At 51.3% G+C, this 22,512-nt stretch overlaps 2 protein-coding genes across 15 annotated transcripts in view; one reads left to right on the forward strand and one right to left on the reverse strand.

Moving 5' to 3' along the window:
* Window positions 1-3,409, reverse strand: part of CCDC187 (coiled-coil domain containing 187) — a 90,064-nt gene extending 86,655 nt beyond the window's left edge. For 7 of the 11 annotated variants that reach the window (XM_075905559.1, XM_075905564.1, XM_075905566.1 and 4 more), the window contains exons 1-3: window positions 2,634-3,409; window positions 1,576-1,660; window positions 748-800 (exon numbers count right to left, since the gene is read on the reverse strand). In XM_075905559.1, the coding sequence (XP_075761674.1) occupies window positions 748-800; window positions 1,576-1,630 (108 nt within the window). In that variant the 5' untranslated portion in view covers window positions 1,631-1,660; window positions 2,634-3,409. The remainder of the gene's footprint in view (window positions 1-747; window positions 801-1,575; window positions 1,661-2,633) is intronic. The other 4 variants (XM_075905567.1, XM_075905560.1, XM_075905558.1 and 1 more) reach the window with 3 other exon arrangements.
* A 1,101-nt stretch (window positions 3,410-4,510) lies between these two features.
* INPP5E (inositol polyphosphate-5-phosphatase E) overlaps window positions 4,511-22,512 on the forward strand; it is a 30,696-nt gene continuing 12,694 nt past the window's right edge. The window contains exons 1-8 of one of the 4 annotated variants that reach the window (XM_075905574.1): window positions 4,511-4,689; window positions 11,505-12,552; window positions 17,801-17,924; window positions 18,650-18,747; window positions 19,681-19,805; window positions 20,534-20,653; window positions 21,725-21,832; window positions 21,961-22,122. In XM_075905574.1, coding sequence (XP_075761689.1) covers window positions 11,705-12,552; window positions 17,801-17,924; window positions 18,650-18,747; window positions 19,681-19,805; window positions 20,534-20,653; window positions 21,725-21,832; window positions 21,961-22,122 — 1,585 coding nt within the window. In that variant the 5' untranslated portion in view covers window positions 4,511-4,689; window positions 11,505-11,704. Of the gene's footprint in view, window positions 4,690-6,328; window positions 6,552-6,801; window positions 7,015-11,504; window positions 12,553-17,800; window positions 17,925-18,649; window positions 18,748-19,680; window positions 19,806-20,533; window positions 20,654-21,724; window positions 21,833-21,960; window positions 22,123-22,512 lie in introns of those variants that run through there. The other 3 variants (XM_075905573.1, XM_075905572.1, XM_075905575.1) reach the window with 3 other exon arrangements.

The raw sequence follows: 22,512 nt of genomic DNA on the forward strand, positions 1-22,512 counted from the left end.
CCCCCCCCCCCGCCGTCCGCATACATCGCCTCTGATTATTGCCATAAGAGCAAAAGAGACCAGAGCTGGAGATGCAGGGTGAAAGCCCCACCTCACTGACACCCGTGGGGCCGGGATTTCAGCCACCACTTAGGCAAAACTTCGTTTAAACAGAGGCTTTTTCCCAGGGAACCCGACAGGATTGCTGAGCTCCAGAGCAATGTGGGGGTGGCTCCGCCCACCTGGAAGGGGCGTGGCCTGAGGCAGAAGGGGCAGGGCCCAGATGGTAGAGCTCCCCCTATCCTCCGAGGGTGCTTATAACTGGCGAGAGTGCACGGTTTGGGGTAGGGATGTGAACGATTAGTCAACAGGCTAGCTGACTGATCGCTCCCCCCCTTGCTGCCTCTATCAGAAAGAGGCAGCGGGGTTGGGGGGGGAGAGGAAGGTGTGCTTCAAAGCAGCAGTGCCGCATGGAGCCCAGGGTCAGTGGGGAAGTCCCCAGCTCACCCCGGCCTCCACGTGGCGCTTTCACCTTTGAAGTGCAGCAACAGCGGTTGGGCTTCCAAGGCGGAGGCGCCCTATCGGCTGATCAAAATTTAACATCCCTAGTGTGGGGCGCTCCGGTGTCTCCAGCCACCAGCACTGCCACAATAGCGGAGGTGGCAGCCAGGAGTTCTGGGAGTCATCAGGCCCCAGGCAATTACCCCTTCCCCCACTTCCCATCCGCCCATGAGCAGGCCTGCTCTTCCCGTAAGCATCAGAACAAACCTCACTTACCGCTCCTTTGGCCTTGCGAAGACTCTTCCATGCCAAAGCCACATCTGGGGAAAGAATGAAGGCACCCGTGATGTGACAGCACCCAGTGACACCTGTCCTCAAAGGAGCTTATCTCCCCACAAGTACCATCGAAGGCAAGCTAGTTAGATTCTTGGAGCCCCGCATTATGCCCTGGGAGCTGGTAGAACGACGGCAGCGGCTGGGTTATTTCAAACATGCTTTGAGCTGGTGCTTCCTGGGGCCGCTTGTGAAATGCAGAACGTCCACTCAGGACAATGGGGAACTTTGGCCATGTAAAAACGGAGCCGAGTTTGCCACCCTTCTTCCTGTCGGGCTAAACTTACTTACTTTGGTGCCCGTCGGGCTACCTGTCTGAGAGCAGGTTTGCAAGACCAGGCCCTGCCTTTAATTACCAAAAAAGTACATCGCATAAAAAAAAACTCACGTTAAAGTGAGGTCAAAATCCTACCCCCTCTCTCTTGAGCACATGCAAACCTGGGATGGACTTTGACTAATTCAAGTGTCAGTGCCTTGCCTCCATGAGGTTTTTACACTGAGAGAAAGGTCTCCGTATAAAAGCACACCTGCCTTTTGCAATGAAGACACCATCACACACAGAGGGTGAAGCAGAAAGGATGTATGAAAGGCGACTTGAGAAACCTCTTTTTGCAAAACAATCCCTGTCCTTACCTAGTAACTGTTTTGGGAGGGGAACTAAACACCGCCAGCTTCTTCTAAGTAAAAATCTTTGGTTTAAAATAAAAATGGACCTAGATTTCACTATTACCAGATGGCCCTGGAAATTCATAAACCAATTACCTGCTAGAAGGGTTGATTCTTTGGCTGCGCCCGTGTAGTCCACTTCTAAAGCCATGCTGCAGGTTTGCTTCGCAGGTGTCCACTCCTAGAGCATTGACAACAACGTGCTAGTCATTGCGGACAGTTGATAACACGTCTATGCTTTGGATACACTTATTTTTAACCCTTGTTTATAATTGCTGATGCCAGTAACAACACTAGCGTTTAACGAACACATTGGAGATCTCTGTAGTGTTGGCAAGAATTGACTATTGTCATTAATCCTCGCCATGCCTCGTGAGGGATGCAAGTTGTCCCCATTTCACAGATGGGAAAGCTAAGGTACAAAGGGCAAATGGCTTAAGACATACAACGGGGAGGGAAGGGTGACCGTGGCAAAACTAGGGTTAGAAACCAGGCATCCCACTTACTTGCTTTTGTCTCTTGACTAGCGGTTTTCAAACTTTTTTTTCTCATGACCCAGTTGAAAAAAAATGTTGATGACGCAACTCAACATAATTTGACTGGAGTGTGGGCTCCGGGGTGGGGCTGAGGAGGAGCTTTGGGCTGTAGGAGGGGGCTCCGACTTTGGGGGTGTCAGGGCTGGGGTAGGGGCTTACCTCGGGCGGCTCCCAGTCAGAAGTGCACTGGTGGCTGGGGGGCTAAGGCAGTTTCCTGCCTCTCCTGGCACCACAGACCGTGCTGCGCCCCAGAAGTAGCCAGAAGCAGGTTCCCAGCCAATGGGAGTGCCCAGGATGGCGTCAGTTTACAGAGCCCTGTGTGCACCCTAGGAGCTGGGCCTTCTGCCGACCGCTTCTGGGGCGCAGCGCAGTCTGTGGTGCAGGACAGGCAGGGAGCTGCCTTCGCTCCCCCACTCACCCCGCTCACCTGATCCCCCTGCAGCAACGAGCCCCAGCGCCCGACATTCCACCCCCCAGCACTGAGTAACAACCCGCAGCTGGAAACCCGCTGCCCTAGACTGTGCCACCTGCCAAAGCAAAGGCGTTAAGGAACGTTATCCCCCCCGCCCCAGAAACACCGGACCAGTCCCCAGTTAACCAGCACGGAACCGTACTTGCCTACCGTAACCTCCCGCGTGCTTGTCACTCCTCCAGGGCCGGTCGGATCTTTGTGGCTCCTTCGGCAGGAGCCGCGTCGCGATTACTCCCCACCGGCGCCTTTTCTCTCCGGCCGTTCAGAGAAGCTTGTTCCTCGCCTCTCCAGGCTGATTGGCCCCAGCAAACCCATTCCCAGAGGGGCTGGGAGGAAGGCCCCTGCAAAGCTCCCCCCTCCTCCCCCGGTTTTCTCTGCTCTCGCTGCCCCCCCGGGGCCTGGCCCCCAGCTGCCGAGCCACCCTGCCGCCAATCTGCGGGCACCCAGCCACCTGGGCTGGAAAGCTGAAAGGGAAGGCAAACTTGACAAGCGAAAGCCAAGTCCCGCCCCCGGCCCCTCCTGTGTGGGCGCGGGAGAGGCAGAGCAGCAGGTCCCAGGGCTCACACCTTTGTCTGGTGGGGGGGGGGGGCTGAAGGGACAGCACAAAGCAAGGCTGCTGGGGGCTAAGGAGACAACAAACAGCAACCCAGCGGCCTGAGGGCAGAGCTCAGCTTGCAAGTGTGGCCGCCTGCCAAGGCTTTTCTCCTTCCCCACCCACAGAGGCTGGCCAGGCCTGGGGTGATGAGGGCCCGTCCCCCCATGCTGCCCCGGGGCGGACATCAATGGAAGACTCTACTCAAGGGAGGTATCAAGGGGTCAGAGTCAGACTGCATCGAGGGGTGTCCGGCAGAGGGTCAGTCCCGGGTTAAACTCCTCCCAGGTTGTGTGGGCTCTTCCCCCCAGCCCCACCCCAAAGCTCAAACCCCCAGCCCTGAGCCCCCCCTCCTGCATGCCAAATCCCAGCCCTGAGCCCCCTCCTGCACGCCAACCCCAAACCCAGAGCCTAGACCCCCCCCCCCGCATGCCAGCCCTCAGCCCTAAGCCCCTCTCCTGAACACCAAGCACCTCACCTGAGCCCCACCCCACCCCACCTGCACCTCCAGCTGGAGCCCTTGCACCCCAACCCTCTGTTCCAGACCTGAGCACCTCAACCCCAGTCCCATCCTAGAGCCCGCACTGCCAGCCGGAGTCCTCCCACTCCTGCTCCCCAGCCCTCTTCCCCCCCTCCCACACTCAAAACCTCTTGATCCTACACCTGCCACATGGATTTTGTTAGGTGCCCCCATACGAAGGTGATGTGACACCCCCTCCGTGTCACCCCCCCGTGTCACACACCCCCTCCGTGTCACACATCCCCTCCACACTGGTGCACATAAGCACATTACTCCACTCACAGGTGGGAAAACATAGAGGGAGCACTGATCCAGGGTCCACTACTAGTCAATATTTTCATGAACGAGTTGGATACTGGCATGCAGAATCTGCAGTTCAAATCGGCAGACGACATCAAGCTGGGAGGGATTGCAAGCACTTTGGGGGGCTTGATTGGAATTCAAAAGGACCTTGACAAATCCTCCATTTGTCTGAATTCAACAAGATGAAACTCAACAAAATACCAAGTGCTATACTTAGGACTCCTGTCCACTACAGCTGGGATCGACGTTGTGTCAATTGATCCACTGGAGATGGATTTAGTGGGTCTAGTGAAGACCCGCTAAATCAACAGACAATCATTCTCCTATTGACTCCCATACTCCACCAGAATGAGATGAGTAAGGGGACTCTATGAGATAGTTTCTCCCATCAACCCGGCATGGTGTGGACCAGGCAATAAGTAGGTCTACATCGAGCTTCTTTACTGCGCAAAAAGAAATGGCAAAAAATATGCTAATGAGATCACAACTTATGCTAATGAGTGACTCATTAGCATATTTATGCCGGAAGATCTCACAGTGAAGATGAAGCCTAGAGGACTTCAGGGTAATGGAGGATGCAGGTGCTGTGAGGAAGTGGCTGTAAAAAAATCATGGCCCCCTCTCAAGAGGAATTTGCCCAAGCACCAGGTGGGACGAGCCACACTCCCGCAGAGATCCTCGTGGTGAGTCCCCATCTCAAGTCAAGTCTCTTCTCTGGATGGGCCTCGCCTCCCACACGAGCCCTTTCCTTGGTGACAGGAATGAGCGGGTTGGTCCCGCCACCCCGGTGAGTTGGCACTGCCGCAGCTTGTAACGTCTGATGCGCAACTCCGATCCCCAGCCCCCGGAGAAACGGGGGGCGTAGGACTCTCCGCTTTTACGGCGAGTGAGCCAGTCGGTTTCCTACCCAAACGACTACCGAGAAAAAGCTTAGACACGTGAAGTGAGTGGCCTAAAGATGCAGAAGTTAGAAGGCAAAGAGACTCCCCGGTTGGTTTATTCCTGATTCTTAAGCCAACAGCATGACTTGGGGGATTGGGCCCCTGACTTTGGGGCGCTCGCCGCTGGCAGGGCTCAGCTTTCAGGGGTCGGACTTTTAAAACCTTCCCTGCATTTCGGAGGGAAGGAGGGGAACGGGCCTTGTTCGGCAAACAGCAGATGGCGCCCTCGGCCTGAGCAAGGAAGGCGGGAGAGCCGGGTAGGGCCTGATGACTTCACTGAGAGAGCCAGGTGGTCGGCTCTGGACTGTCCGGTCCCAGGGGGAAGAGCCTGTCACCAGGAGCGCTTGACTCTCCCCCTTAGTGACACGCTCCCTCCCTCCGCACATCACTCTGGCCCGTTTTACTGCGACGCTGTGAAACGAGCACTCGGGAAAGGCCTGTTGGCATCCCAGGGAGCAGGCGTGGGGAGCAGGGAGCAGGCAGGGGGAGAGAGGCTCCCTCGGCTGAGCGAGTGGTCCCAGAATCCAGAAGGCGAGTACATGGGGATGGGGGCGTCACGTCACAGGGTTAAACAGGCAATGCCAGGGAGACACTGAGCCGAGCCCCCTGGAAAACGCCCGTTGCCCTGACAAGGAGATGGGGAAGTCAGTGGGGACCGGCCGCCCAGAGGAACTCTGCCCAGGTGCATGCACGGAGGAAGGGGCAGGAAAAGTGAAAGACCCTCCTCCTGGACGAAAGGGTGGCCATGTCGGCTAGTGCCAGGAGAGAACAGGGACCAGAGCTCTCTCGTTAGCCACAGGCCATGCCGAATGGGCAGCAATAGTACGGCCTTTGCGCTGCCCCCGGAGCGTGTGTCCCCTCGGTGCTGGAGAGACAGGGCTGGCCTTACCATGAGGCAAACTGAGGCAGCCACTTCAGGTGCCAGACTCTGGGAAGGGCACCACTAGGACCCAGAGTGCAGAAAATTGTGTCTGCTGCTGGTGCCTGTGTATTCTCTCTGCTCTAGATGCAGAGATGGGGGAGTGCTGTGCTGGAGGAAGGAGGGCACAAGAGACATCACAGGCAGGCAGGAGAAAAGGGGCCATGGGGGCATCATTTGACCTCCCTGCCTCAGGTGCCAAAATGTTATGGGCCGGCCCCGTGGAGAGAGGGCGGGTCACCTCTGCCTGTCCTTTGAGACTGTCCCCAAGGGGGCCCATTGGTTGTGACTGGTCTGCAAGGAGGACTCCCATCCCCGAGGCATTGGATTGAGATGCTGCCATTCATTTCACAGCACTTAGGGCAGTTCGGACCAGAGGGGCATTGTATCTGCCCCGCACTGGCCTAACAAGCATCACAGGCAGCTTAGGAAGGAGTGGAGAGGGGAGCCAACAGCTGTGGCACATCTCTGCCAATTAGGGCCCAGCTGCAGGCTGTATAAATAAGTGCTCCTAAAGGGGCAGAAACAGGCTTGTGTTTGCTCCAGCTAGAGAGTTGCAGGGCCCTGGCTGCTAGGGAAGCTGGAGGCTTCCTGAGACAGAGCAATGCCTGGGAAAGGCAGGCAGAGCTGGGGAGCTCTGGCCAGGCAAGCTCCCAGGCTGCAGGGCCTGAGGCAAGGCCTGAAAGTACCAGGGAGACAGCCAGGCTAGGAGAAGGCAGCAGGTTTGGCCATTTCAAACTGCAGTTTCAAGGGCCTAGCTGAAGACTGGAAGTGGGTCACTGAGGCAAGGTGGGTACAGAGGGCTGGGGGCTCCCTGTGGGGGAGGGCCCTAGTGTGTGGGGGCACTGTGGAAGGGCAGTACTCAGAGGGAAGGGTGCCTGATGCAAGGCGAAGAACAAACAGGTAAAGCAGGTGAGAAGCCAGCCAGAGAGGCGAGCTCTAGGAGTGAGTTGAGCTAATTCCCTGAGTGTCCAGCAGGAGGCGCCATAATGGCGAGTCAGGCGCTGTTACCGGCATAAACATTTCACCGCCGACAACTCATCTGCTCGATTCGTTTCTTTCGCTTTGCAAACTGCCCACTGCAGCGGGGCCCGGCCCGCGGGGTCCTGGGGGAGCGCGCGGCGCGGGCCGGGGCGGTGCCTCCTCCCGGCGGCAGGGCGCGCTCGCGGCGGGCTCCGGGCCTGCGCGCCGCGGCTGCTCGTCGTCAGGGGCGTTGCTAGGGCCGGGCCCGGGCTGGCGGCGCGGACTGGAGGTGAGAGCGCGGCCGCTCGCGCTGGGACCCTCCCCCCCCCCCCCCCCGGCCGGGAGCGGCTCAGGCGCGGGCCTGCCCCCCCCCACCCCCAGCGTCTGAGCCCCCCCCCGGAGCGTCACTCTGGTCTCCCCGAGCGGGCTCCTGAGCCCCCCCCGTGTGTGTGTGTGTGTGTCAGACACACGGGGGACTGAGCCCCCCCACTGTGTGTGTGTCTGTGTGACACACGGGGGACGGCCCCCCCACTGTGTGTGTGTGTGTGACACACGGGGGACAGCCCCCCCGTGTGTGTGTGTGTGACACACGGGGGACAGCCCCCCCGTGTGTGTGTGTGTGACACACGGGGGACAGCCCCCCCGTGTGTGTGTGTGTGTGTGACACACGGGGGACAGCCCCCCCGTGTGTGTGTGTGTGTCTGACACACGGGGGACAGCCCCCCCCACTGTGTGTGTGTGTGAGACACACGGGGGACGGCCCCCCCCTGTGTGTGTGTGTGTGTGTGACACACGGGGGACGGCCCCCCCTGTGTGTGTGTGTGTGTGTGTGACACACGGGGGACGGCCCCCCCTGTGTGTGTGTGTGTGTGTGTGACACACGGGGGACGGCCCCCCCTGTGTGTGTGTGTGTGACACACGGGGGACGGCCCCCCCTGTGTGTGTGTGTGTGTGTGTGTGACACACGGGGGACGGCCCCCCCACTGTGTGTGTGTGTGTGACACACGGGGGACGGCCCCCCCACTGTGTCTGTGTGTGTGTCTGTGTGTGTGTCTGTGTGTGTGTGTGTGTGACACACGGGGGACAGCCCCCCCACTGTGTGTGTCTGTGTGTGTCTGACACACGGGGGACAGCCCCCCCACTGTGTGTGTGTGTGTGTGTGTGTGTGTGTGTGTGACACACGGGGGACGGCCCCCCCCACTGTGTGTGTGTGAGACACACGGGGGACAGCCCCCCACTGTGTGTGTGTGTGTGTGTGTGACACACGGGGGATGGCCCCCCCACTGTGTGTGTGTGACACACGGGGGATGGCCCCCCCACTGTGTGTGTGTGACACACGGGGGATGGCCCCCCCACTGTGTGTGTGTGACACACGGGGGATGGCCCCCCCACTGTGTGTGTCTGACACACGGGGGACGGCCCCCCCACTGTGTGTGTGTGTGTGTGTGTGTGTCTGTCAGACACACGGGGGACAGCCTCCCCCACTGTGTGTGTGTGTGTGTGAGACACACGGGGGACAGCCCCCCACTGTGTGTGTGTGTGAGACACACGGGGGACAGCCCCCCCCTGTGTGTGTGTGTGTGTGTGTGTGTCAGACACACGGGGGACAGCCTCCCCCACTGTGTGTGTCACACACGGGGGACAGCCTCCCCCACTGTGTGTGTCTGTGTGTGTCTGACACACGGGGGACAGCCCCCCCACTGTGTGTGTGTGTGTCTGTGTGTGACACACGGGGGACAGCCCCCCCCACTGTGTGTGTGTGTCTGTGTGTGTGTGTGACACACGGGGGACAGCCCCCCACTGTGTGTGTGTGTCGTGTGTGTGTGTGACACACGGGGGACAGCCCCCCCACTGTGTGTGTGTGTCTGTGTGTGTGTGTGACACACGGGGGACGGCCCCCCCTGTGTGTGTGTGTGTGTGTGACACACGGGGGACGGCCCCCCCCACTGTGTGTGTCTGTGTGTGTGTGTGTCTGACACACGGGGGACGGCCCCCCCCACTGTGTGTGTGTGTGTGTGTGTGTGTGTCTGTCAGACACACGGGGGACAGCCTCCCCCACTGTGTGTGTGTGTGTGAGACACACGGGGGACAGCCTCCCCCACTGTGTGTGTGTGTGTGACACACGGGGGACAGCCCCCCACTGTGTGTGTGTGTGACACACGGGGGACAGCCCCCCACTGTGTGTGTGTGTGACACACGGGGGACAGCCCCCCACTGTGTGTGTGTGTGAGACACACGGGGGCTGAGCCCCCCCCCACTGTGTGTGTGTCCCCATCCCAAGGAATGAGGCTGAGCCCTCCCCCATCACACTGTGTGCCATGGCGGGGGGGGGGCTGAGCCTCCCATACACAGTGTGCGTTGCCCGCCAGACACACACAAGGGCCGAGGACCCGCAGTTGCGCGTGTCCTAGACATACTGGGGCTGAGCCCCAGACACACACTGCGAGTCCTCCCCACACACAGGCAGGGGCCGAGGCCCCCAGTGTGTGCCCCCCCCCATACACACATGAGGAGGCTGAGCTCACTCTTACACACGCTGTGTCTGTGTCTCTCCCCCCACACGCTATGTGTTTGCCCCCTATAGACACCCATGGGGAGGGCTGAGTTCTCCCCATACATACACTGTGGCTGTGTCTACACTGGGCCACTTATTCTGGAAAATCAGCCGCTTTTCCGGAATAAGCTGCGAGCTGTCTACACTGGCCCTTGAATTTCTGGAAAAGCAACGATGCTCTACTGTACAAAATCAGCCGCTATTCCGGAAAAACTATTCTGCTCCCGCTCGGGCATAAGTCCTTATTCCAGAACACTTTTCCGGAAAAGGGCCAGTGTAGACAGCCCAGTAGTCTTTTCCAGAAAAAAGCCCCAATCGCGAAAATGGCAATCGGGGCTCTTTTCCAGAAAAGCGCATCTACATTGGCCACAGACGCTTTTCCGGAAAAAGGGCTTTTCCGGAAAAGCAGCCTGCCCTTTTCCGGAAAAACTGAAAACGGAATAGTATTCTGTTTTAAGCATTTCCGGAAATTCATGCCAGTGTAGACACAGCCACCGTGTCATTCCCGCCCCCGTACTCCTAGACACAAACACACATTGTGTGTTTGTGTCCTCTGTAGACCAGGGCCGGCCCATAACATTTTGGCACCTGAGGCGGGGAGCTCAAATGATGCCCCCTCGCTTGGGCCAAAACTTTGAAAGGTCTCAATTCTGCTTTCTTCCTGTTCTACTCCTCTCATCGCACTCCACCATCTCTGTGCATCTAGAGCAGAGAAAATACACATGCACCAGCAGAAGACACAATTTTCTACACTCTGGGTCCTAGTGACGCCTTCCCCCCAGTCTGGTATCTGAGGCAGCTACCTCAGTTCACCTCATGGTAAGGCCAGCCTTGCTGTAGACACACATGGGGGCAGAATTCCCGTTTAGTCGTTGTCAGTATGCCCATTTTACTGGTGAGTGAATTTTCTCAGAGTGGTTAAAAAGCTCAAAAAAGCTCCTACTGAAATGTTGGTGCCTTAATAATAATAATAATAATAATAATGAATGGTGAAGCCAGGAACAGAACATTATTCTAAACTCTCAGCCACTGGGGAATGTACACATATTGATCTTACAGGGGTTGAGAAGATTAAGGTAGTATTCAGGCTTGATTGATATTTAATAGGATAACTCTGATAAGATTTTCATTTCACACCTGTCAGGTGACACTACTTAGCTAGGTAGAGTTTCATTGCAATTTGTTTGCTTGAGGCTGTAGGGACACCACCTTGCCTTTCTGTGGTAAGGAACTGTTTTGTGGATGTCAAAGCTGTATCCTTAATGTTGCTGTAGCTAAAAGGAGTCTTCTTCAGCTCCAGTGGTAGTGGCCAAGTGTTTTGAAGCCATGGATCTACCTTAGTGAATGATGGTGATACGGGATCATTACAGAACCTGAAATCATTAAAACTGCTTGGTTTCCGATGCTGAATGTCTTACCTACCTGGGCTAATGGATCACTCACTACACGGTGAAGTTTTGAAAGCCTAAAAGTTTAAATGTAGAATAGTGATAGAAATGTAGCCGTGTTAGTCTGGTGTAGCTGAAACAAAATACAGGACTATGTACCACTTTAAAGACTAACAAGATGGTTTATTAGATGATGAGCTTTCGTGGGCCAGACCCACTTCCTCAGATCAAATAGTGGAAGAAAATAGTCACAGCCATATATACCAAAGGATACAATTAAAAAAAATGAAAAAAATTAATTGTATCCTTTGGTATATATGGTTGTGACTATTTTCTTCCACTATTTGATCTGAGGAAGTGGGTCTGGCCCACGAAAGCTCATCATGTAATAAACCATCTTGTTAGTCTTTAAAGTGGTACATAGTCCTGTATTTTGTAAAAGTTTAAAGTGGTAACTTGTATGTGGTTTTCATTTCCATTTCCTGCTGCGGTAAAGGGAATTAACATCCTGTCCTATAACATGAGTGGTAGGCATTTACTTCCAATTCTGTCCTTAGGAAGTCACTTCCGTCTCCAAGGCCTAAATTTCCCCTTCGGTAAAATGGAAATAACACTGACATTTTTTACAGGAGGCTTGACAAGACTTGGGAAGTGCTTTGAGATCCTATTATGGAAGATGCTATGCAAGCGCATGTTTTTATTGTTCAATGCCTGGATTTAGAGTAAACTTAAAAAACAACAAATGGTCTGGTAGCACTTTATAGACTAACATAACATGTAGATGGTATGTATGGTTCAGCAGGTTATGACAGTTCTGTTTCTTTTGGGCAATTGCAGGTGTCTTACCTCTAAGGCGTTTCCAGTCATGCATCTTGCTACTCACATAACTTTCCCGTATTCCTGGCAGAAGACTCAGCTGCATTCACATTCCTGATCCCCGTGTTTTGGTTCAAACGTCAGAACTATACAATAAAGAAGATGACTTTTTGAGAGATTGACTCTGTGGAGGGGGTCTATTGCAGATACATGGGAGGAGAATGAACCCTTCAAATGGATTTCCCCAGCATGCAGTGGCATGTGTTACTTCGAGTACAGAGGGCAGAGTATTACAGGACCAGCAAGTGAAGAAAGCTGGTGGAGCTATGAGGAAGGAGGCCGGTGACAGCAGGGTGCTTGCACTTAAAGACCATCCAGACATAGAATCCTTTTTAAATGATACCTTAAGGTTTCCCCCTGATGAAATCAAACCCAATATGAAGATTAAATCTGCCACCCCAAAACCTCCCAGGAAGCCCAGGCTGGCGCGAGCATCATCGCTTGATGAGAAAAGCTGGAGGAAGAGGAGACTGTTTAGAATGAGTCAGGAAAATCTGATTGATCCCAATGAGACAAGCTCCTCCAATGGCTCTCTCCAGGAGACATCCCTGAGTCCTCCCACCAGGAGCAGAGTGGCACTCAATGGCAATGAGGGTTCTTTGCACAACTTGCAGGATGCTTCAGAACCGAGCTATTACAGAAAGAACAAGAGTAGCATTTCTGAGTCAGAGAAACAGGTCTCTGAGGTCCCCACTGCTTCTGTGGGGTTTATGCAGGGGAAAGAATCATCGGGTAGCAAATCCCGGCTGTCCAAAATAACACCCTCTCGACCACTGCCCCCCTTGGAACTCAGCATGGCCTCTCACGTGCTGAGGACAGCTAATAGGATTGACTCGGATTATATGGATTACCAACATTATTCTCAGAGCAGGTTTGAAAGGGTGAGCAGCAGTCTCAGTGACGGTAGGCTGCACAATAGCGGGATGGTCTACGATAGCTGTTCCACAGACTCCATGAAGTCTACATTCAGCCTACTTACCCCTCTTCGTGCCAAGGATGTTCGAAACAGGTACATTATTCTTCATCTTTTCCTAGCAGAGAGAATATGCAAGTTGTGACTAGATGGCCAATTGCTTTGCTGAATTCTGTTTGTCTGGAATAACTCACTTGACCAGCGAGTAAACTATTAGTTGTTTGTTCCCTTATTTTCACTGGAATATAGGAAGGGCAAATGGCTGCATTTTTTAATGGCTGCTTTATGAAGAGCAGCATGCTAGGAAAAAACATTTGAGGATGGATCAATGCGTGCTCAGGAAATTCAGGAAATATTTTGAGAGCACAAGCATAACATGTAGAAAGTGGCTGCTGTAATGAAGGTTTCACAGCAAAATACTTTTCACATGCATTGCTCTGAAGATTAATGTTTTAACTATTGAAGATGAAAAGCTCAGAAGGGCTTTTTCATGCTATGACTGACTTTCACATGAAAAATGATTCAGAAGTTAATTACTTTCAACTTTCTGATAATATACAAGAAGCTGGTTTCAAAGTTAAGAAACAGTAGGTATGGTTGCTTAGGATCAGTGTATTTAAAAAGTATATTTAGTTGGAATTAGAATGTTTCATGGATGGGATACGGGTTATTCCAAAATCCAGATAGTCTAGCAGAAGCTATTAGTTAAAATTGGAGTTTTTTCATTAGTGGGAATTGCACAATTTTCAGTGATATCTGATCAGAAAATGCCAATGTCCAGTTCATCTTTATTTCCTGTTTCTGGGTGGGAGGAGAATTTAAACAATCTACCAGGATTCGTAAATCTGATGAGAATAGCTTATTAAAGGAGAAGCACTGAGTACCTGCCATGTCCATTGGTGGGATGCTTGGCACTCTTCAGGATCAGCCCCTCATTTAAGCATCTGATCATTTAAGTGGATATGTAATGAGTCAAATTTGCCATGACTGGGATCTTGTCAGAAGTGGCACATAGAGTGGTATGACTCTGGGTGCGTTTGTCACGTAGTGCCAGCCAAAGCTTTACCTGCCATTCTCAGAAGTGAATTAGCTAATGAATTCCAGGAGTGACATCATCTGCTAATGTGATAGAGCAGTGGCAGTTCTCAGTTTTGCCGGAGGTATGTTCCTGACTTCCTGCTAAGTAAAGACCTAGAAGAATGCCTTCCAGCTGTTGGACATTAGTGCAGGCTTCCGCTACAGTCTGGTGGAGGTGTGCAGTGTCCTCAGCTTTCAGCAGTGTCACATCAATGGGAATTGGAGCTACACTGCTCATTACATGAACTATGTGGCTTCTCACAGAATCAGGCTGCTTGTTAGCAATTATTTTATCTGTCTCTCGCAGGAGATCCTCAACCACAGCTTTCTTAAAATCCCCTGGGAGAGAGAGCATAATTCTTCCCCTCCTCCACTTGCTATCTTACAAACCTGGAGAATCTTAGGCTACATCTACACTGCATCCCTCTTGTGCAAAAGCCCATGCAAATGAAGTGTGGATTAGCATATTGCCACACTTCATTTGCATAACTAATTAGGGGCCGTTTTTGCACAAAAATACCCTTTTGCGCAAGAGCCATTCCTCATTTTTTCAGGAAGAATGGCTCTTGCACAAGAGGGTGTTTTTGCACAAAAAGGAGCTGTGTAGTCAGCTTCTTTTTGCACAAAAGCCTCTTGCTTAAAAATGCCCCTAATTATGCAAATGAAGCATGACAGTATGCTAATCTGCACTTAATTTGCATGGGCTTTTGTGTAAGAGGGATGCAGTGTATATGTAGCATTACAGAAAAGAGTATGAAGAAAATTCCTAACTGTCAGGGTGGTCAAATATTGGAATAAATTGCCAAGGGAGGTGGTGGAATCTCCCTTTCGGGAGATATTTAAGAACAGGTTAGATAGACATCTGTCAGGGATGGTGTAGACGGAGCTTGGTCCTGCCTTGAGGGCGGGGGGCTGGACTCGATGACCTCTCGAGGTCCCTTCCAGTCCTATGATTCTTCAGAGTGAAGAGGGAATAAGCTACCAGAGACTCTCTGCAGTCTTCAGCAGTGTTCCATCTAAGCTTCACAGGTCAGCTCCATGCATTGAGCCCTGAGCCTCTGTCTGGGAGGGGCTGATTAGACGCGTGAAGCCGTGCTGCCACACAGCTTAGAGAGAATACTGGTCTGCAGTGTCTCCAGGAAACCCATGCCTAGAACAAATGCTGGGTTTTATAAATGACAGGCTGTAGCTCCAAAAGCAAGAGAAATGTTTGAAAAGCGAAGAAAGGCCCCAGTCAAAACCCCAGTTTCATGCAATCTCCAGATTTATGGGGTGCATGATACCCCAAACTGGAACAGAATATTACCCATTCTCCTGCTATGCTTCCTATGGATATCTCTTGCTTGTTTGTCTTCCACATTTGGTTAGATTCAGTTGTTGTTCTGGAGGGTACAGGCTTGTGAGTCCTCTTGCACAACTAGTTGCCAGCACAGCACCAATTTACACAGCCCTCAAAGCGGAAAGCAGCAACACATTGTTATTAATAAATAGCAGGTGTCATTGTCTGCTTTCTATACTGGGACATTGCCAGACACTAAAGAAGAAAGGTGATCGATCATCTGTCCATCCCAGTTTGCAGCTTTAATTTTCTTTTTATATTTGAAAAACTTCTCCTGCAGGCAGGTTATTGCATATTTGTCTCTTATGGGTTTTCTTGCACCTTCCTTTGAAGCAGCTGTTGGAGATGGGACACCGGGTCAGACCCTGCATTCCCTGACATTATACTATAATCATTAGTTGCCGGGTTTAAGGCTCCACAGACTAAAGCAGATTAGACATGTTAATTCAGCCTGCTCTCCTTTCCTGAATGTCCCTACCAAACCCCTGACCATTGGCAGCAGTAGATTCTCTGCAGGACTCATGGGAGGAGCAGGCCCATGGAGGAGGGTGAGAGGGCAAAGAGGGCGATTGTCCAGGCCCAGCAATTTAAAAGGGCCCAGGGATACTGGCCTCTGCTGCATTAACTCTTCCAAAAATCTCTCTTGATTCAAAGATGCTTTTGATATGAATCATGCAGGTTCCGGGGCGGGGTTACTTGGCTTTCCCCAGAGCAGGCAGGCTGGATGGGGGAAGAGAGGGAGTGGCCAGCCTAGGGTTCGTCTGGTAGGGGGAGGGGGCACTTGTGGCTCCAGCTGAGGGAGGTCAGGCAGGGGCCCATTGATTTCTGCCCTGAGGCTCTAAATTGGTGTCAGTGAGCCTGGGGAGAAGATGTGGAAATCCAACTGTTTCAAATTTCATATGCTGTTTTAGTTAGGGCTCCAGAAACCTCTTATTTGACAGAGTGAATTGAAGTGAGAATAAGACTATTTGACTTGGACTCCTTAGTTCCCTGCAGCCTAATGCAGGAACTATTGTAATTTGTTTATTGTGTTAGGTTAACTGATTGATATTATGTTGGATGCTAGTTCTTGGTGGGGGTTAGTCATCAGATCAGTCACTCTGTTTTTTCCCCCATATGTGAGTTTAGTACTAGAAGAAGTAATACTCTGTACAGTCACACATCAGGTACAGCACAGATGACATCTCTGCAAGCTTCCCCGACCCTGATGCGCCAGTCTGACCTGCCCTGACTGGAAGAAACTAGAGAGAAGAGACTAGTTCAGTGTTTATGGTTCGTTCAATCCTCGAACACTCTACCGAGATTAGTATTAAAGGTGGCATTCGGGGTACTGTTCCTAGCAAATTCATTTTCCACAAGCCAGTGGACAGGCAAGTGCTAGCATCTCCTTTCCATATCAATCTGTGTGGTGTTTGAATTGGGTGACTAGAGAGATGCAGCTGCTGCCACTTCCAAGTGGCAACTGTGAGTTCACCCTCCTAAATAAAATGAATTTGGGAGAACATTTCACCCAGAGATTATTCGCCTTTTCTTCTACCAAATAACTAGTATACTTGCTTACTAGTATCCCATCCATTCACCATCTTGTCATGCTTATATTAGAGATGTTAGGAAGTGAGTAATTAACTAATCGTGGATAGTATTTCTATTAACTATACGATTAGTCGATAAGGGAAGAAACCACAGTCCCGGCTTGCGCTGGATCCAGCCTGGCTCCTACTACATTTAAACTACAGTGCTGCAGCGGGATAGCTCCCAGAGCTGGTGTGAACTGGGACTGAGCCAGGCTTGCTTGGTCCTGGCTCATGCTGGGTCCAGCAGCCCCTGTCCCTGTGGGGGTAGGGGGTGTCCATAGACAGGGGTACTCTGCAGGATGTGAAGCAGTCTCTGCCTCCCCCCTGCGCTTCTGCCTCTGCTAGAGGCAGCAGCCCGGGGGAGTGCTGGGGGAATTGGCTTTTAAGCTGGCTCCCCCTAGTACCGGCTTCTGCTTCCCCCCCTTTCTGCTTCTGATACAGTAGTTGACTAGTCTGATACAGAGGCAGCAAGGGGCGGGAATGCAAGTAGTCCACTACTCAACTACTCGCTTACATCCCTAGCTTATATGGCATCCACTGTTGTGGTAGTGGAGCATTATGAAAGTTATCCAGACCTAGATGAGGTTTTTCTCCTCTGAGTGTGAATACAATTTTAACTGGAGCCTGGCTTGATACTCCAGTGAGATATATGTTCCCTCCGATTATAGTGCTCCTTCCTGAAGTTCCGTCCACTTCCTCTTCCTGAAGATGACTGAACACAGGTTTCTCCAGAGCTGCCTGTCACCAGTCTGAGCACTGGTCAAAGCTGAGTGGGGATCACTCGAGAGAATTGCAAGCCCCTTTATTAGTGCTCAGAAAAAGCTCTCTAAATTAGATGTTGTATTTTACACTCTTCAGTTACATCTTGCCTGTTAAAAAATGTCCCCGTTTAGTTATAGTCAGGAAGCATGTGTGAGGCACGATGCTGAGTGTTCTGTTTCTCCAGAACGTGACCTCTGAGGATTCTATCAGCACAGTTTCACCCACTTTCCTAAGTATCAACAAATCTGACCACTTGTGGGTGTTGAAAAACCTTGTGGCACTTTTCACTAGATAGTGTATGGACCCTGCTGTTCTGAATAACATTCTGAATAGTGTTCTGAATAGCATTCAGCATTGCATCTTCTTGCCCTGGAAACAAGCTAACATTTAATGCTGCTTTTTTGAAGGCTGTGAATATTAGCTCATCTTTAAAGGAACTTTTAATCAACAAAGTACTGTAAAAATGTTGTTAAGATTTGGGTCTGTGCATGAGTGATGCAAATCAGGATTTCAGCAACCAGAACATTTGCTTATATTCCTTTTTTAACAATATAGAGTTTTAAAAATACATTTCCTTCTCCTTGTTTCACAGAAGCTATTTGGAAGGCAGCCTTCTGGCTAGTGGTGCATTGCTGGGTTCAGAAGAACTGAGTAGGTATTTCCCTGATCGGAACATTGGAATATTTGTGGCCACCTGGAACATGCAAGGCCAGAAGGTGGGTACATGAAGCTCCTGAATTTGGCCCTTGGCCTTGCATGTTTCTCCCCGTGTTTGTTAAACAGACTAGTGCCACTGTTTCCTGTGGAATTGTCACTTTCAATATATTTATGATGATGATCCTCATCTGCCTGAGTAGCTGAGTATGACCAATGTAATGATATGTAGAAATGACCAATGTAATGGTGAAATTCTGTGACCTGTAGAAGTTGGGATCTCCTTTTTTTTTTTTTTTTTTTTTTTTTTGGGGGGGTGCTCCCAAAGGAGTGTCTCTGAAGGGAAACATAATCCTAACTACAGCTATCTATAGCAGAGAAACCCAAGATTGCTGCAACTGGGAGACTTAGGGACAGAGCCAGAGAAAGATGGAGGAAGACAAGGCAGTGGATGACGGTGTTCAGCACCTCTTGGGATCAGGACAAGAAATTAAAAATACACACTAGGTCACAGCATGTATTGTGTGACCAAAACATTTCACCCCCTGCGTCAGTTTTTATATCTACAGCATGGGTACAATGATGTTTGGCTAGGGGCGGGGATGTTACTAGACTAGATTGGTGCTGTGCATCTCAGAACTAAAATGCAGTGGAAGTGCAATATATTAGCAGTGATTGTAAATGATTTATTAACTCATTACGCTAGAACCCTTTCTGGATTTTCCTTCCCCTCCTATCCAAAGGCTAGCATAACAGACGCTGTGCATCTCTTCCTGTTTTTTTGCAGGAACTTCCAGAGAATCTGGATGACTTCTTGTTCCCATCTGATCCTGACTATGCCCAGGATATGTATGTCATTGGGGTTCAAGAAGGCTGTCCAGACAGGTAGTGGAAACAGTGTAATGAAGAGCCACCCTTGATAATCACTGCTGGGTTTTTTATCCTCTTCAAATGAGTTTTCAGTATAGCAGAATACAGAATCAAATTGCCCTGGTGCTTTATTTATATTTCATAAAACTGTGAATTCATCAGTCTAAGGAGAAAATGGTTTTTAGAGGGTCTCTTTACTGAACATCATACTAGCCCTAGTCACCTACCGTCACCCCAGGTTTGGGCTCTGTACTCCGCTTGCTGAAGGCAGTAGCCAAACCTCCTGATTTCAGTGGGAGGCGTCAGCTCTGCCGCTGTCTTGTGTGACTTCAAGCAGGTTAGCATGTCACAGTACTGCGAAGTGCCAGGCTGACAGGTGCTGAGAACGTCCATTCGTTCTTAGCGTCCTTCCAAGATTTTCAGAATGCCTCTGGCAATAACGTGTCAGAGTAAAGCTGCTGCACACGACCGACAGGGTGCTTACTGTCTTTCCCTGTGGGTTTTATATTTAAAAAGCTGTTTGTCTTCAGATCAATCCTGGGCACCATTGTTTTGACAAAGGAGATTTGCCATGAAAACCATTATATGGCAGCAGTTGCTGCATCCTTAGACTGCTGGTTTCCCCTGCTGCCTGTCCATTCCATCATCTTCCTCCCCACCATCTGCTTCCTCCTCATCACCAGTGGGCATCGTTCTGGCACCTTCCAATGGCTACATCTCTCTCTCCTACTACCCTCCATGCAGGGGCGGCCCATGGCTGTAGGCGGATTCGGCCGCTGCCTGGAGCGCCCACCGATGACGTTAGTCCATTGACGGCCCTGTAGGCGGGGGCGCCAATCACGCGTTCCGCCTGGGGCGCCAGCTGCTGCAGCCGGCCTTAGGCTGCTCCTGCCTCCATGTTGCCCTGGAGTTGTGATGTAGCCATGGTGCTTTTGTTGTGTCTCGTAGAAGAGAGTGGGAGATCCGCCTGCAGGAGACGCTGGGGCCCCATTATGTCATGCTGTATTCAGCTGCACACGGAGTTCTATATATGTCAGTGTTCATAAGAAGAGATCTCATCTGGTTCTGCTCAGGTATGTTGTTAATGAAGTGCTGGAGAATACAGAGGGGGGACATTGCACTGTCACTGTGTGAGGGATAGCGGGGCTTGTAATGGTGGATGGAAACCTCAGAGAGTCATTTCAGTTAAAGGTACAAATTTCACTTTCCTGCTGAAAGTATTTGTGATGCCCAAACTCTGATCAGTAGCCTGCCATGCCAATAGGACCCGGCCTTCTGAGAGCTCCATGGGGTTTGTGTGGTAACTTTTGTATTTATGATCCACAAACTGGAAGTGATGGCTTTTAGGACTAAGCCCCCTTGAGTTTGAGGTGTCCTCTCATCCTCCTGAAGGCTTGATTCCCAGATAGACAAGCTGAGTGACACTTGTCTTGCTGTGTGTCTCGCAGGTGGCACCTTGCCTGCAGAGGCCCTGTCTGTGCCACACGGACCATCACAAACCTGTGGCACTTTCCTAGGTGTCTTCTGTATGCCCTGAGCCATAATATGGCCCCACTCCACCATTGTGTGGTAGTGTGCATGTCTGTTAACTGCATAGCTTGGCACCTGTCAGAAGGCAGAAGTTCTGTAGTGGTGCTGGGTGTGTGCCCTTTGTAAACCGGGATCCTCGGAGCCCGAGCCAGCAATGCAGCAGTCTGATGAAATGACTCTCACTCCTCCCATTTCCACCCTCTTTCCTCCCCAAAGTGCAGGGTCAATAGGCTTCCTGTAGTAGCAGCCTCTCTTTCCCTTCTTCCTACAGAGGTGGAATATGCCACTGTGACCACTCGCATTGTGTCTCAGATCAAAACCAAGGGAGCCCTGGGAATCTGCTTCACGTTCTTTGGGACTTCCTTCCTCTTCATCACGTCCCATTTCACATGTGAGTCCGTGATGTCGTTAACACACGTGCCCTGCGTGGGGGAAATAGTGCTCCACCTGCCTTATAGATTACACGTGCCCATTTGCTGTATTACTTACTGCTATAAGGCTGTCTCCTGCATGGAACATGCTCCACAATTTAAGCTGTGAGCAAACACTGTGAAATGAACTTCTTATTGGCAAGTCTGAACTACTGCCTCCGCCTTCACTGCATTTCTGAGCCCTCTAACCACAACTAAACTCCTCTTCTGGCTTTGTTACTGTAAGCTCCTCTGTGGTCTCCCAGCACTCTGCCCCTTCTAGCTTATACAGAGAACAGCTGCTACAGTCTTCTCTTGCCTCTCATTCCATCACACCTCCTTTGAATCTCTCCCCCGACTCCTTCCTTTCTCCTTTGCATTGCATTCAAGATTTTTGCTTTTGAAGCTGCTGCTCCTCATATATCTTCCCTTCTCTCCTAGCATTTTGCCCCACCCCTATTTCCTTTGCTTTGCCAGAGATGCCAGGCTTATCAGCATTTGTCCGGCTCTCCCACACCCATGTCTCCTTCCACACTGTCCCCTATGTAAAAAATGACATCTGGTCTACAAAGCGACTCCCTTACCCTCATTTAAATCCCTCCTGAAGACCACTCCTACTATGGCGTCTGTAAGAACCCAGCCGATCAGGTCACTTGGTATGTTACACTAATGGATGCTGAGAGTTAACTGCTCCTTTGTGCAGAAGTGACGGGGGGGGATACATTATGGCACTGAATGTGAGGCTGGGGATTGCAGAGTTGGGAAGGGTGCAGGAAGGGAACATAATGTATGTCATTCACAAAACAAAACATCTGCTGACACGCCTAATGCTTTGTGTTGTCCTCTTTCCTTGTCCCTCACCTATCACCGCCTTAGTTTGTACTCTCTTCTGGGCAGGGCCCATCTCATCCTACATGTTTAGAAAGTGCCCAGCATGTTTTGGACTCTGCCACAATCTATGTAATAATGATCCCTGGCAATTGAATTCAAATTCTGCACAAAATCTCCATCTTTCTGCCTGAATTTGCAGTGTCTGTGTATCTCTCTTTCAGCGGGGGATGGTAAAGTGTATGAGAGGACGCTGGACTACAATAAAACCATCCAAGCCCTTGGTCTTCCCAAGAATGTCCCAGATACAAATCCCTATCGATCCAGCCCCTGTAAGTAACTTGATGTGGACCGAGCCTATGTTCGTGTGTGCATGTCTAGGGGAGGGATTTGTGGGTCAACTTGCTGCCCTGCCCGAAGGACAGGTCAGGCTGATGGCCTGTCTCACTTGATGTTGCAGCTGATGTCACAACTCGGTTCGATGAAGTGTTCTGGTTTGGAGACTTCAATTTCCGACTCAACAAGGATCGTGAGAGCGTGGAATCAATCCTGAGCCAGCATCTGGACACAGACATGTCCAAGTTACTGCAGTATGACCAGCTCATTAAAGAAATGAATGATGGTGAGAGACTTGCTGCCTACCCTTCTACTCCCAGCCCCCACTGCCTGGAGATCTCCAACCATGTGAATTTCTACAGCTTTCTTTTTACTTCTTGGATAGCGACTGACGTAACGAGGGAGTTGTCTGGAGAGGGAAAACCAACAGCTTTCAAATATAATGACACTTCAAAGGAGGGGAGTAGGAATGTGAATTCTCGAGTTCCGCATCACGTGCCACACGCCCCTGGCAAGGCACTCACTTGCTGTTAATCATGGTTGTTATGGAGGTGCCTAAGGCCAGCCAGGACTGGGCTGCATTGTGCCAGGAGCTGCGCAATGGGCCGTGCCCCAAAATGCTTCCAGTCTAAACAGACAAGAGAAGCACAGGGCAGAACACCCCAAGGAACAATGT

This window comes from Pelodiscus sinensis, chromosome 22 (genome assembly GCF_049634645.1).
Source record: "Pelodiscus sinensis isolate JC-2024 chromosome 22, ASM4963464v1, whole genome shotgun sequence".
Classification (NCBI taxonomy): domain Eukaryota; kingdom Metazoa; phylum Chordata; order Testudines; family Trionychidae; genus Pelodiscus; species Pelodiscus sinensis.